The sequence below is a fragment of the Dasypus novemcinctus genome, chromosome 16 (assembly GCF_030445035.2).
Source record: "Dasypus novemcinctus isolate mDasNov1 chromosome 16, mDasNov1.1.hap2, whole genome shotgun sequence".
NCBI classification, from domain to species: Eukaryota; Metazoa; Chordata; class Mammalia; order Cingulata; family Dasypodidae; genus Dasypus; species Dasypus novemcinctus.
This window is the reverse complement of record NC_080688.1, coordinates 58,874,129-58,887,108: the sequence shown is the minus strand read 5'-3', so window position 1 is coordinate 58,887,108 and position 12,980 is coordinate 58,874,129. Positions and strand designations below refer to the sequence as shown.

The 12,980-nt window shown below is 38.0% G+C and overlaps 1 protein-coding gene across 1 annotated transcript in view; it reads left to right on the top strand.

The window, feature by feature from the left end:
* RIT2 (Ras like without CAAX 2) overlaps window positions 1-12,980 on the top strand; it is a 408,812-nt gene that overhangs the window by 141,718 nt on the left and 254,114 nt on the right. The window contains exon 3 of the mRNA XM_004473764.3: window positions 7,530-7,603. Within this exon, the coding sequence (XP_004473821.1) occupies window positions 7,530-7,603 (74 nt within the window). The remainder of the gene's footprint in view (window positions 1-7,529; window positions 7,604-12,980) is intronic.

The window sequence follows — 12,980 nt, the reverse complement described above, 5'->3', positions numbered from 1 at the left end:
TGTCTTTATTTTTTTTTTAATGTTACATTAAAAAAATATGAGGTCCCCATATACCCCCCACCCCCCTCACCCCACTCCTCCCATAACAACAACCTCCTCCATCATCATGAGGCATTCATTGCATTTGGTGAATACATCTCTGAACACCGCTGCACCTCATGGTCAGTGGTCCACACCATAGCCCACACTCTCCCACAGTCCACCCAGTGGGCCATGGGAGGACATACAATGTCTGGTAACTGTCCCTGCAGCTCCACCCAGGACAACTCCAACCCCCGAAAATGCGCCCACATCACATCTCTTCCTCCCACTCCCTACCCCCAGCAGCCACCATGGCCACTTTTCTTCTATTACTAATCACAATAGTTCATGAATAGAATATCAGTAAGTCCACTCTAATCCATACTCTATTCCTCCATCCTGTGGACCCTAGAATGGCCGTGTCCACTCCACATCTATATCAAGAGGGGGCTTAGCTTCCACATGGATGCTGGATGCAATTCTCCTGCTTTCAATTGTAGGTACTCTCGGCTCCCTGGTGTGGTGGCTGACCTTTTTCACCTCCATGTTAGATGAGTGGGTAAGTCCAATAAACCGGAGTGTAGGAGCTACAAGTCTGTTGAGGCCCAGGGCCTGGCTATCACATGGTCAGTCCAGAGATTCAGGTCCCCCTGGGTGTATATTAAATCTCAGCACCAACTACAGTTCTGGTAAAAGTAATTGGAGAGGCTTATGGACAAAGATCACATCTGAGTCCAGCTCCATTACCCAGAAACACAAACTCCAAAGTAGGGCCTACTCACATGGCACTGAACTCCATCTGCCATGACCATAGAACTTGTGGGTCTCTGCAGCCCTCAGAAGAACCAATATAGCCACATCTGGATGTTCCATTTCTTGATCCATCCTGAACTCTCTCATATTGAGTGCTTACTTGCTCACTTTCAACCAGATAAGTTTGGTTGAAGTAGAGATATTTCAGTTTTACCATCCTCTCAAACATTTCTGTCTGCCAAGATGACAAGATCCTTATTATACTCCTCTTGTAGGGAAAATTATTTCTCTTTTCCCCTATGACCTTTTATCTGTCCTGCTGTTGGAGTGGATCTTCTGGTAGAGAGGAAAGGAATTGGATACCAGGGTTGAGAGTTAACTTGCTCAGGTTCTTTATTAACGTTTCTGATGAGAAAAGATGAGAGGTGGCAGTGTCATTCTGGGAATTTTCTTCTATAGACATCAAGGAAGACTCCTGGGTCAAGATTGGGTTAAACCTCTGTGTTAGGTCCATGGAGGTCCAATCACAGCTCCAGAATTCTCCTGGATTCTGGGTCAGACTGGAAAATTGATGCCCAGGGCCCTCAAATTGCTACAAGGCAGAATGGAAAAAAACTATAGCCCAGAGAGAGTCAGAAATACCAAAACTCCAACTGGCAATGGGGAGTGAAAGAACTGACTAGACTATTTTTGTTTTTTAAAATTTTTAGATCTATTATTAATATCCAAGAGATTTCTGCTAGCATAGTGCTTTTTTTTTTTTTTTTAAAGATTTATTTATTTCTCTCCCCTTCCTCCCCTACCCCGGTTATCTGTTCTCTGTGTTTATTTGCTGCGTCTTATTTGTCTGCTTCTTCCGTTGTTGTCAGTGGCACCGGAATCTGTGTTTCTTTTTGTTGCATCATCTTGTCATGTCAGCTCTCCGTATGTGCAGCGCCATTCCTGGGCAAGCTGCACTTTCTTTGGCGCTGGGTGGCTCTCCTTACGGGGCGCACTCCTTGAGTGTGGAGCTCCCCTTCCCCTACGCAGGGGACATCCCTGCATGGCATGGCACTCCTTGTGCGCATCAGCACTGCGCAAGGGCCAGCTGCACACGGGTCAAGGGGGCCCCGGGGTTTGAACTGTGGACCTCCCATGTGGTAGACGGATGCCCTAACCACTGGGCCAACTCCACCGCCAGCATAGTGTTTCATAAAAATTTCTTCACTATAATACCAATTATACATTTCAGATTTAGGAGTAAATTATATTGGAAATATTAGAACTATCTTGAGACTTTTTAAAAGTCACTTGGCAAAATTTCAACTCCCTAATTTTTTTTCAGTGAAATATTGTTGTGGCTTTAAATTATTCCAACTTCATATTTGCAAATAAAATGTATTAAAATAACTTTAAATGCATATATTTATTTTGCTACAGAAATTAAATGAGTTGCTCTCGGAAATTATACAGACCACAACACTGTAATGCTTTTTAATTAATTGAGAATTTTGTATTTTTGAGGGTTACTGCAAAATATCCTATCAAATCCTCTATGATTTACTTGTTGGGCAAAAAGCATTTGCACATGGCGAAATAGAGATAGCAGAAGTGATCTGGTTTTTAATATAATTTCAAAATTAAAGCAATACTAAAAAGAAATCTCAAATAATATAACTTGAGTTTGAACTATGCTTTCTTTTTTAAAAACACTATTATATATTCTACTTTTTTTCATCTTTATGGAGCTCCTATGCATTTACTAATATGTATTATAATCTCCATTTTACAAATAAGATTAAATGACTGGCCAGTAGTAACATATAGTTAGTGACAGCTTTGAAGCTTAAATCCAGGCCTTCTGCGTTTTTTTCTTGTAAAATTCTGCTAGGGAGGAAGGGTGAAAAGACAAATCCAAAAAGAAGCAATTATCTAAAATCAAACATTAGTGTTTCAAAATGAACTTTAGGGTGGTAGATATCTCTAAGAATAGGGCTCCATTGTGCTTTTCTGTGCAAATGAGATAGCAGGCAGCTACTACCATTTCTGCCTGATAAAGCTTTGTGTACATTTGGCCTCTGGCTGGAGAAGATAAATGAGCTTACTTCAGGGTTGAGTCTATAGGCAGATGACTGAAATTCTGGGAGATGTTTATGTGCATTCAATAGACTATTTCTGTCAGTGCATTTCTGCATGGGAGGTTTCAAAGGGAGTGAATGGTAGAAATAGAAGATTGTTTATTGGGAGGAAATGAAAGGGACTAGTCTCTATGGAGGCCAGGCAGGCAACCTAGATTCCCAACACTAGAATGTATACTCTGATAGACACTTTTTAAAAGAGAGAAAGAAACCTTGGATAGAGGGCCTGGCTTTAGTTTCCAACCAATTCACATCATGTCTCTTTGAAGCAGTTTTATGATCCCAAGAGAGGACTTTATTTGAACTATGTTTCATGTGCCAGGCTCAGGTAATCACAATCATACAGAGCATTTCTCGCCAACATTAATCAGCATGCTCCTGGCCTCAGCAGGCTCTTCTTTGGACTTGTGAGTTTAAATAAACAAACATGAAATCTATAAGACTCACATGTGATCTTTGGGTCACAAAATCCTTCCCAAAGAAAATGTGCATATTTTCCTATGATATTGAAAAACAGCTCCATACATCTTCAAAGAAATTTCAAGTAATTCCACAAGATTTCTCTTTCGTGAAAAGAAAATTAGTGAAAGTACAAAGAGCAGTGAATTAGAAAATAGAAAGATTGTATGGTTGGCCAGGCACTGAATAGATTTCGAATAGCTGACAGTTGTTAAATCCACATGAGAATGACCGTTCTGCAAACGATATTTCCCATAACTTCAACCTCTGATGCAGTCATAGGAATGAAGTTCCTTGCAGGAGGGGATATGACTTTAAATTTTGGGACTTTTACATCCCATTGCATATCTGTGTTTATATGTGTATTTCTCACCACAAGTGTGTATAAGTGCCTTATCTCTACTCAGAGACCATGGTTTTGTGTATGTCTGTGTGTGGCTGTTTATCTTTATATTGCCAGCATCTAGCAAAGACTCACTCATGGTAGATATTCATTATTTATTTGAAAATCTGCTTCTGTAGTTGATCACTTTTGCTTTCTTAATCAAAGGATTCTGTAAATAATTAATTTACTTACCTATGGCTCAAAATCAACAGTATGAATAATTGCTGAATTGTATTAAATTCAATGGTGTTCTAAAGGCTTGTAGAAATGGTTCACTTTGCTCTTTATTTAAAATATAAATGGTGGATAAAACCCAATATAGATTGTGGCTAGACTCTTGGAACTTTCGAATTCCAGGTTAGAAAGTTCCACCTGTGTTTGGCACAGTAAGGTGGACTTACTGTAGATATTTCAACAGGTTGTAATATGTAGGATGGAATTAGCATACATGAAGGTATTGATGGATTTAATGACAGAATACTCCCAGATCTCTCTCCCGAGCAGACGCGGATAACTTTATACTTGTAATCCTCACTTTGATAGTCACAGAAATGTCAAAATCAACATATACCATATTGAATTTAGGATGATTCGCTTGTCTTCCCATCTGACCAGCTGTAAATTCCAGAAGTCGGAGGGTTCTCTAACATCTTCCTCTTCTCCAGACCCCCACATATAAGCAATTATTAGGTACTTTTAGTTCTCTAAACATCTTTCAAACTTGTCACCTCCTTTCTCTAAGCTTAGTGCCACTATTTAATTTAGGCCAGCATCACTTCTCACCTGGATTAATAAATATCTACTTAAACTTCTTTCTGTGCTTCTAGTCTTCCACCTTACAAATGGTTTTCCACAATTCAACCAGAGTAAGCTTTCCAAAATGCACATCTGAAAATGGCAACAAAATAGAGTCTACATTTCTTAAAAATAATGACTATACCTAATCTTTATTAAACATTTACTGTGCAATAACTGGGTGCCTTCCACATATTAGATCATTGAATCTAACTAACTCCATGGGTTAAATGCTAAACTGTCCCTTCTTTTCAAATGAGAAAACTGCTTTTTGGAGAAATCAATTTTACAAAAATCAGACAGCTACTAGTAGCGGAGGCAAGATTTAAATCCAGGTAGTCTAATTTCAGATGCTTCACTCACAAGTATGATTCCAGTTAATGTATTTATAAGCTAGTGCTGATTTATCTTTTACATTTCATCCATCCACATTCATTCCTCTTAACTCTAGGATATAGCCACACTGGAATGACCTAATTCCCTTTTTGTTTCCTACTTTCTTTAATATCTGGACTTCTGGCTTCATATTTTCCTCTCCCTTCACTTTTTCCTAACTCCAGTACTACTTCTTCCAGGCAGCACTTCTTGACTTTCCAAGTATGCATTGGAAGTCCTTGTATGCTCCAATAACTTCTAGAACTTTTATTATCACAATGTCCATCCATTTATCTTCTCTCTGCTTCATAACCTAGTTATAAGCAGCATTTCTCCCATTAAATCTTTGTCAATTTTGCATAGGTTGGAAATCTGTCTCATCCATTATTTTATCTCTATACTAAGCAAAATGCCTGGCACAGAGTAGAAGTTCAATAAATTATTATTGAATGACTATCATAGTAAACTGTAAAGAAACAAAAATAGGAAAGAGATATTATGAAAGAAGGGATCCAAAAGGTATTTTCCCTGCCTTCCCCAGTTACCTCCTCGTGAATCCTGTAAGTAGCCACAGGACTACACAGTTGTTTGAGCTAATCAATTAGGATTAAGAGAGTAGAGTTAAATATTCATTTTTGTCTGAGAGAAATGATCAAAGGAGAAGAATGTATTCAAGGGGGTGGTGAATTTTGAAGAGAAATGGAAACAGTACTGATGGACTGGAGAGTATACATGAAAGGGGTGGCCTCAGAACTGGCACAAGGTGGAAAGAGAAATTATTCAGCAGTTTTGCAAAGTTGATTATAGCACAGTCACAGATAATAAAACAAGGGTAAGGGACCTCATGGAAGATGAGCATGATCTTAGTAAACAATAGACACATTCGTTTGCCAGATATTCTAATTCAGAATTACAGGGTATAGCCAGGAAAGTATAATTAAAAAAAAAAATCTCTACAGATGATGATTGACTTATGATGATCATTTAAAAACAGCAACATTTTTCTAGAACAATAAGGCTTAACTTTTTAAAAGCCATGTAAGAAAGAAATCTTTCAGGTTTCTGTATGTCTCTTGGAATTGTTTTTATCTTATCTAGAATATGCTACTGGGAGGAGGTACAACCTCTACTTGGAATGCCCTCATTCTTTCTTCCAGCTGGAAATATCACAGTCATTCTAACAAGCTGTTTAAACACTAATATCTCTTTAAAGATATCTATCCCCACTAGATAGAATTTGTCAGTTTCTCCTCTTCATGACTTAGCAATTTAGACATTATTTCTTGAAAACATCATTTTATAGTCTGCTCTTTACATGAATGCTTCCTCTCAATAGAATATATTTCTTAATGCAAGAACTAGGTATTACTGGATTTGGAATTCCAGAACTTAGCATATGTTAAATTCTCAAATTCATTTATCTCTTTTTCTCCTTTTCATAGCACTCTAAGAGCCCAAAGAAGAGAACTAAAAGTGATAATCAACTACAGAATCTCAGGACTTTATGACTTTCTAGTTTCTTCATGAGACAAAACAACTGTAAATAAAACCATGCTTCTCTAATTGAAGGCAAATAGGACAGTCTTGTTCTTCAAAAGCCAGAAGAATGTTCTTTTCTCTGAATGGGAATGAAAAACTTGCAAGTCAGGCAATTTTCATTGTGACTACTGAACTGTGTATGCCTCACATAATAAAACACTAATAAAAGCTAAACAGAAAATAGCTAATGAAAGCCAAATAGAAATACAAATATAAAAGACTCTTTGAGTCTTGGGCTATAAAATTCTATGTCACTAGCCACAACTCTCTTGCTAAAGTGAACAAAATTCAATATTTTTATGGAGCTGTCTGACTTCCCCAAATCTCATTGGTTAGAAATGCAAACTCAAAAGTTTTTTCTCATCCTAAGATATTCTGATTCTTCTTACCCTGCTTTTTCTTCTTTGATTATTGGCCTGAGAAAGAAATAGTCCCCAAATTAAAGTCTTTTTAAATATTGTGAATAATGATAATTAGGAATAGCATCTGATTTTTACTCGTCCTCAAGGTGTGTCTTCACAATTTGTGTTTCAGTGTTCTTTTTCCTTATGTGTTCCCTTCTTCCCTTCCTCTCTTTCCTATGAACTGCTCTGAGCTAGACCTTATGAACATCTCAATAAACTGTTTCACTTACTTCTTTCTTTAGGATCATTGGTATTCATGAAACTTCAATATAGTAAATTATTTCTTGGTAGAGAATCCTCCAAATTTGGACTGGCACAATTCTTCTTAATTCTTCTCTGTGAAAAAGAATTATGACAATGGACCTATAAAAAACTCTGGAGAACAGGCATTTTTCTGAATTGCTAATAGCTGCTAATCTTGGTTGATATAAAACCTCATAAATGGCCACATTTAATATGTACACTTTCTATTATTAATGTAGAGATGATGCAATTTTGAGGTGCATGATATAAAAATAGCTGACGTATTTGTCCCATGTACTGTTCTCTAGGTAGCATAATTAAGACACTTCAGTCTTTTAGTAACTCATTTAGAAATTATTCTTTGTTATGAAATCTAAAAGGTAATTATGTGTTTCTGATGAATATGTTTAAATTTATACTTTGTCTTATGTTTTTTAGAAGATGCTTATAAGACCCAGGTTAGGATCGACAATGAGCCAGCTTATTTGGACATCTTGGACACTGCTGGTCAGGTATGTGGTTTTCTTAGACCTCACCATCCTCTAAGACCAGTTCATGTTTTGGCTTCACATATACTTACCATGGTGTAGGAGATAGTTTAACTGTTCAAACAGAAGAAGAACAGGTTTGTAGTTAGATAAAGAAAGGAGGAAGACATAATTTGCAGAGAAATGTGACTCATTGTCAGACAGAATATTTCAACATTCCCTTAATTTGCTCAATATAAAAATAAATGTGTAGGCATAATATTGCCATGATATTTTTAAAATGAATGAAATAGCTTTCTCCAGTGTGTACAAAACACAGTCCTAGATGCTAATCTGAATATAATTTTTATTAGAGAATTTTAAAAAAGGAAGGCCTGCTTAGCAAATATTCATATATTTATGAAAGCAAGAGTAGAGAGACAGGTCAATGGAATAGATGACATAATTCAGATTTAGCATGATCTAATAATCTGAAATGCTGAATCTCAAATTCATTTAACAGACATAGTATTTAGTTTTTAAAAAGTAAGTTTACAATTTTACCTAGTTTGATAGCACTTACTATGAGAAAAAGCTCTAAGGGTCTTTGTGCCCCTGGCAATATTGTGGAGTATATAAACCTTCTTATTGGAAACATCTAGAAAGGGTAAATGTAATATACCAAGCATGTTTAAATGTGAAAGTGAGCATATACAAATGTATTTAAAATCACTGGAGTGGGTAAAAAAGTTAGATATGAAAATATTGATAATATTAATAAAACTAATAATATAAGGACTTGGGTGTTAATAGCCATACAATTACAGGAGATAAGGTGAATAAAGGAAGATAGTTGTTGCTCAATCCAGCAAAAAGGTAGAACCTTAAAGACTTCACCCTCAGTGTAAAGGTAGATTAAAAAAAGAACAAATAACCAAAAAACTACATATCAGCATATTGAAATGACAGAGATACACTCTGGGTAGAAAAAATAATACTAATTTACTCTGAAAATTCATAATCCCAGGTCTATTCTTCATATGTATATAGTTTGACAGATATAGTTCATGGTGATTTTTACATCTCCAAATCAGGAAACTACCATAAAAAGTTATCCCAGGCCAGTGAGAGCTGGGGTGCCTGACATAAATAAATGCAGAATTGTCCTAGATGGACATGTCCTCACCCACAGCTACACAGGATTCCTACAGAGACATTGAAAGCAAGCTTGAAATCCCAAATTACAAAACAAAGAAACAATTCAAAATAAGTAAAAGTCACCAAATACATGGTACAGTTGGGTTGAACTTCAACTGATAGAACAATCTGATGGAAATTAATAATAAGTAAGGTTAAGATACTTTAAAAATATAAGTGAATACATGTTAAAAACATGGTCATAAATGAATAGGCAGAATTTCTATGTAATTAAATCAAAGTTCTTAAAATGAAAGACAAAGTTGTTGAAATTATAAATGGACAGGCCGAAAAGAAATTTTGTTAAATGGAAGATTAATCTGGGATAGTAACCCAGAATACAGCAAATAGTGGCAAAGAAATAGAAAATATGAAAGAGGTTTGAGAATTCAGCAAGACAGTATACCATATCTAATAGTAGTTGTAAAAGAAGAAAATAGAAAAATGGTGATATTTAAAAAGATATAGGTGAGAATTTTCTAGAACTCCTCGAACAGATGACTTCTTACATTTAGAAAACACAGTGAATCCAAGTAGAACAAATTAATGGATCCAAGCAGATAAAACAAGACTGCATTTAAAGGAAAAAAGCCATTAGACAACCATTATCTTAAGCCCAGGGACAGAAGCCTGCCTCCTGGAGCCAGTACTGGTAGGAATACTTAAAGTGTAAATAAGAAATTGCTGGAGGCCTAGAGTGGACTAGTTTGGAAATAAAAAAAATATGGGGGAAACGGACTTTGGCCCAGTGGTTAGGGCGTCCGTCTACCATATGGGAGGTCCGCGGTTCAAACCCCGGGCCTCCTTGACCTGTGTGGAGCTGGCCATGCGCAGCGCTGATGCGCGCAAGGAGTGCCGTGCTACGCAAGGGTGTCCCCAGCGTGGGGGAGCCCCACGCACAAGGAGTATGCCCGTGAGGAAAGCCGCCCAGCGTGAAAAGAATGAGCAGCCTGCCCAGGAATGGCGCCGCCCACACTTCCCGTGCCGCTGACGACAACAGAAGCGGACAAAGAAACAAGACGCAGCAAATAGACACCAAGAACAGACAACCAGGGGAGGGGGGGAAATTAAATAAATAAATAAATCTTTAAAAAAAAAATATGGGGGGTGGGGAATGGATGTGGCTCAAGAAGTTGAGCTCCTGCCTCCCACATAGGAGGTCCCAGGTCTGGTTCGCAATGCCTCCTAAAGAAGACAATGAACAGACATTCAGCAAAAACAATGAGCAGACTATGCACAAAACCTAAATGAACAAGGAGCAAATATGGCTTAAGCAGCTGAGCACCTGTGTTCCACATGGGAGGTCCTGGGTTTGGTTTCTGGTGCCTCCTAAAGAAAAACAAACAAACAAACAAACAACAGACAACGACCAAAAAACAAGTAAGAATCAAAGAGCAGACTAACAAGCAAAAACAACAAGCAGACAACAAGCACAAACAATGAGCAAAAACAATGAGCAAATAGACAAGGGAGCCATGGCAGGGCAGGGGTGGGGGGAAGAAACACTGGGGGACCCAACTTAGAGACCTTGGCTTTCATGAATTTTACCTGCAGGAATCCCACCAAGTTCTCATAGTGAAGACTGGTGAAAATTACCCTCATGCTTCCAGCAAGGGGAGGAGAAAGCAGTCATTTTAACTCAATTAAGGAAAAAACAGAAAGTTCTGTTTTCCTTAACAAAGACCTGCCCTCAAAAGAAACTATTTTATCACAGCCTAACTGACATGGGGGAAGGGAAATACCCAACTCCAGCCCCCTCTAACCTTATTGGCTCAGCTAAAGAGTGCATGTGGAGTGGTGGTGGTAGGACAGAGCTGAGAAGCTCTTGAGGGTCACTACCCAGGAGCACCGGGCCACTAAAAGACTGAGACCTAATCATAGGATTACAGAATGCTTCTCTTCCCCCACTTCTCACCACCACATCAATAGGACTCCTATAGAATAACAGCAGATTAGATTACTGGAGGAGGGGTCAAGATGGTGGCTGAGTGAACTTGCCTTGCGGTCTCTCGTGGGAAAAGGAGGCTGGGAGCCGCTGGAGATTCTCCGAGGCCGGGCTTTTTCAGGATAATTGCAGGGTAGGAAGTGTCTGGACATCGATTTGGTGGAAAGGTAATGGAGAGGATTGGTCTATAAGATATAATTTGGCTTCTATTGCCCGGAGGTGAGACCGGCAGACGGGTTGCTCACTCCTTGGGGGGGGGCAGGGGAACCGCAGTATCGGCGCTCCGGCTGTGCTCTTCTGCGCTCTCTTCATAAGACTTTCATGCTACTGTGCTGGAGTTGTAGTTGGTGTTGGGGTTTAAGATATATTTAGGGGATCTGAATCTCTGGACTGACAATGTGATAGCCAGGCCCTGAGCCTCAAAAGACTCCAGCACCTACAATCTGATTTATTGGACTCACCTCACTCACCTAAGATGGAGTTGAAGAAGGACAACCACCACACCATGGACCCTAGAGTGCCTACAACTGAAAGCGGGAGGATTGCATCCAGTATCCATGTGGAATCTGAGCCTCCTCTTGACATAGAGGTGCAATGGACACAACCAATCCAATGTCCACAGAGAAAAGGTGGCATTGGAGTGGGAAAAGTGGACATGGTGGCTAATGGGTATGGGGAATGGCAGGAAGAGACGAGATGTGGAGGCGTCTTTGGGACTTGGAGCTGCCCTGGATGGTGCTTCAGGGGCAATCACCGGACATTGTAAATCCTCACAGGGCCCACTGGATGGAATGGGGGAGAGTATGGGCCATGATGTGGACCATTGACCATGAGGTGCAGAGGTGCCCAGAGATGTACTTACCAAATGCAATGGATGTGTCATGATGATGGGAATAAGTGTTGCTGGGGGGGGAGTGGTGGGGTGGGGGTGGTGGGGTTGAATGGGTCCTCATATATATATTTTTTTAATGTAATATTTTTACAGAACCAATAATAAAAAAATAAAAAATAAAAAATAAAAAAAAGAATAACAGCAGATTACAAAAAACAAAAAACAAAAACAAAAAAAAACTGTAAGGCTCAAACCTGATTTAACAAGTTGCTAGAGAAAACTGAAGATAGAAAGGAGACAAAAATAAAGACACCAGATGAAATTCTAGCTTCTAATACCTGCAGCTACAGAAAATGGCAAACAAAGCCTAACTCCAAGCTAGAAAAGCACAAAACCTGATGCTAAAGACCTATTTACCCCAGTCCCTGTTTACCAGGTATATTATGTCTGGCCTTCAACAAAAAATTACAAGACATACTCATAGGCAAAAACAAAACAAAACAAAACAAAAACAGACAACACACACACACACACAGTCTGAAGAGACAGAACATGCATCAGAACCAGATTTAGATATGGCAGAGATTTTGGAATTATTACCAGGAACTTAAAATAACTGATTAATATGCTTAGGGGTCTAATGGAAAAAGTGGATGGCATGCAAGAACAGATGGGTAAGGTAAGCAAGAGATGGAAAATCTAAGAAACAATGAAACAGAAATGCCAGAAAACAAAAAAACACTGTAACAGGAATGAGGACTACACTTTATGGCCTCACCAGCAGACTTGACCCAGCTAAGGAAAGAATTAGTGAGCTTGAAGATATTTCCAAAACTGAAATGCAAAGATAAAAAAAGCATGTAATGGCAAAATGAGCAAAACATTTAAAAATTCTAATGTATAATATTCAAAACAAATGGAAAGGATTGTAAACAGAAAATTATAAATTCAAAATCCTACATAGTAGAAAAAATTAATATGTCCATCTCAGTAACTGTTGTAGCAAAAGGTAGTACAGTATTTGAAAAAAATATAATTAGTTTAAATAGAATGCTGCAGTCAGTGAATATAGTCATTCTGTTCACATGCATAAGTTGTTTATCCTTTTTATTGATTTCTAATCTAATTGCGAAGAATGTGGCCAGTAAGAGATTGAATATTTGATTTATATAGAGTTTTGTTTTTGTGATTTAGAAGGCAGTATATTTTTATAAAATGCTTAAGCTATTGGTTATCTCTTACAATAAAAGATAAGAGAACTTAGTAGAGATACAAAGCAGTCTTCATCTTTGTAAGTAGTAATTTATTTTTATAAAAGTTCTGATTAAATGGAGAATATTTTAATATTTGACAATCTAGCTCATGGATATACAGGTCTTCAGTACATTGTTTTCCTTTATACTTAAATTTTTACTTAAACTCATAATTTTTGAAACACCTTTTATTGT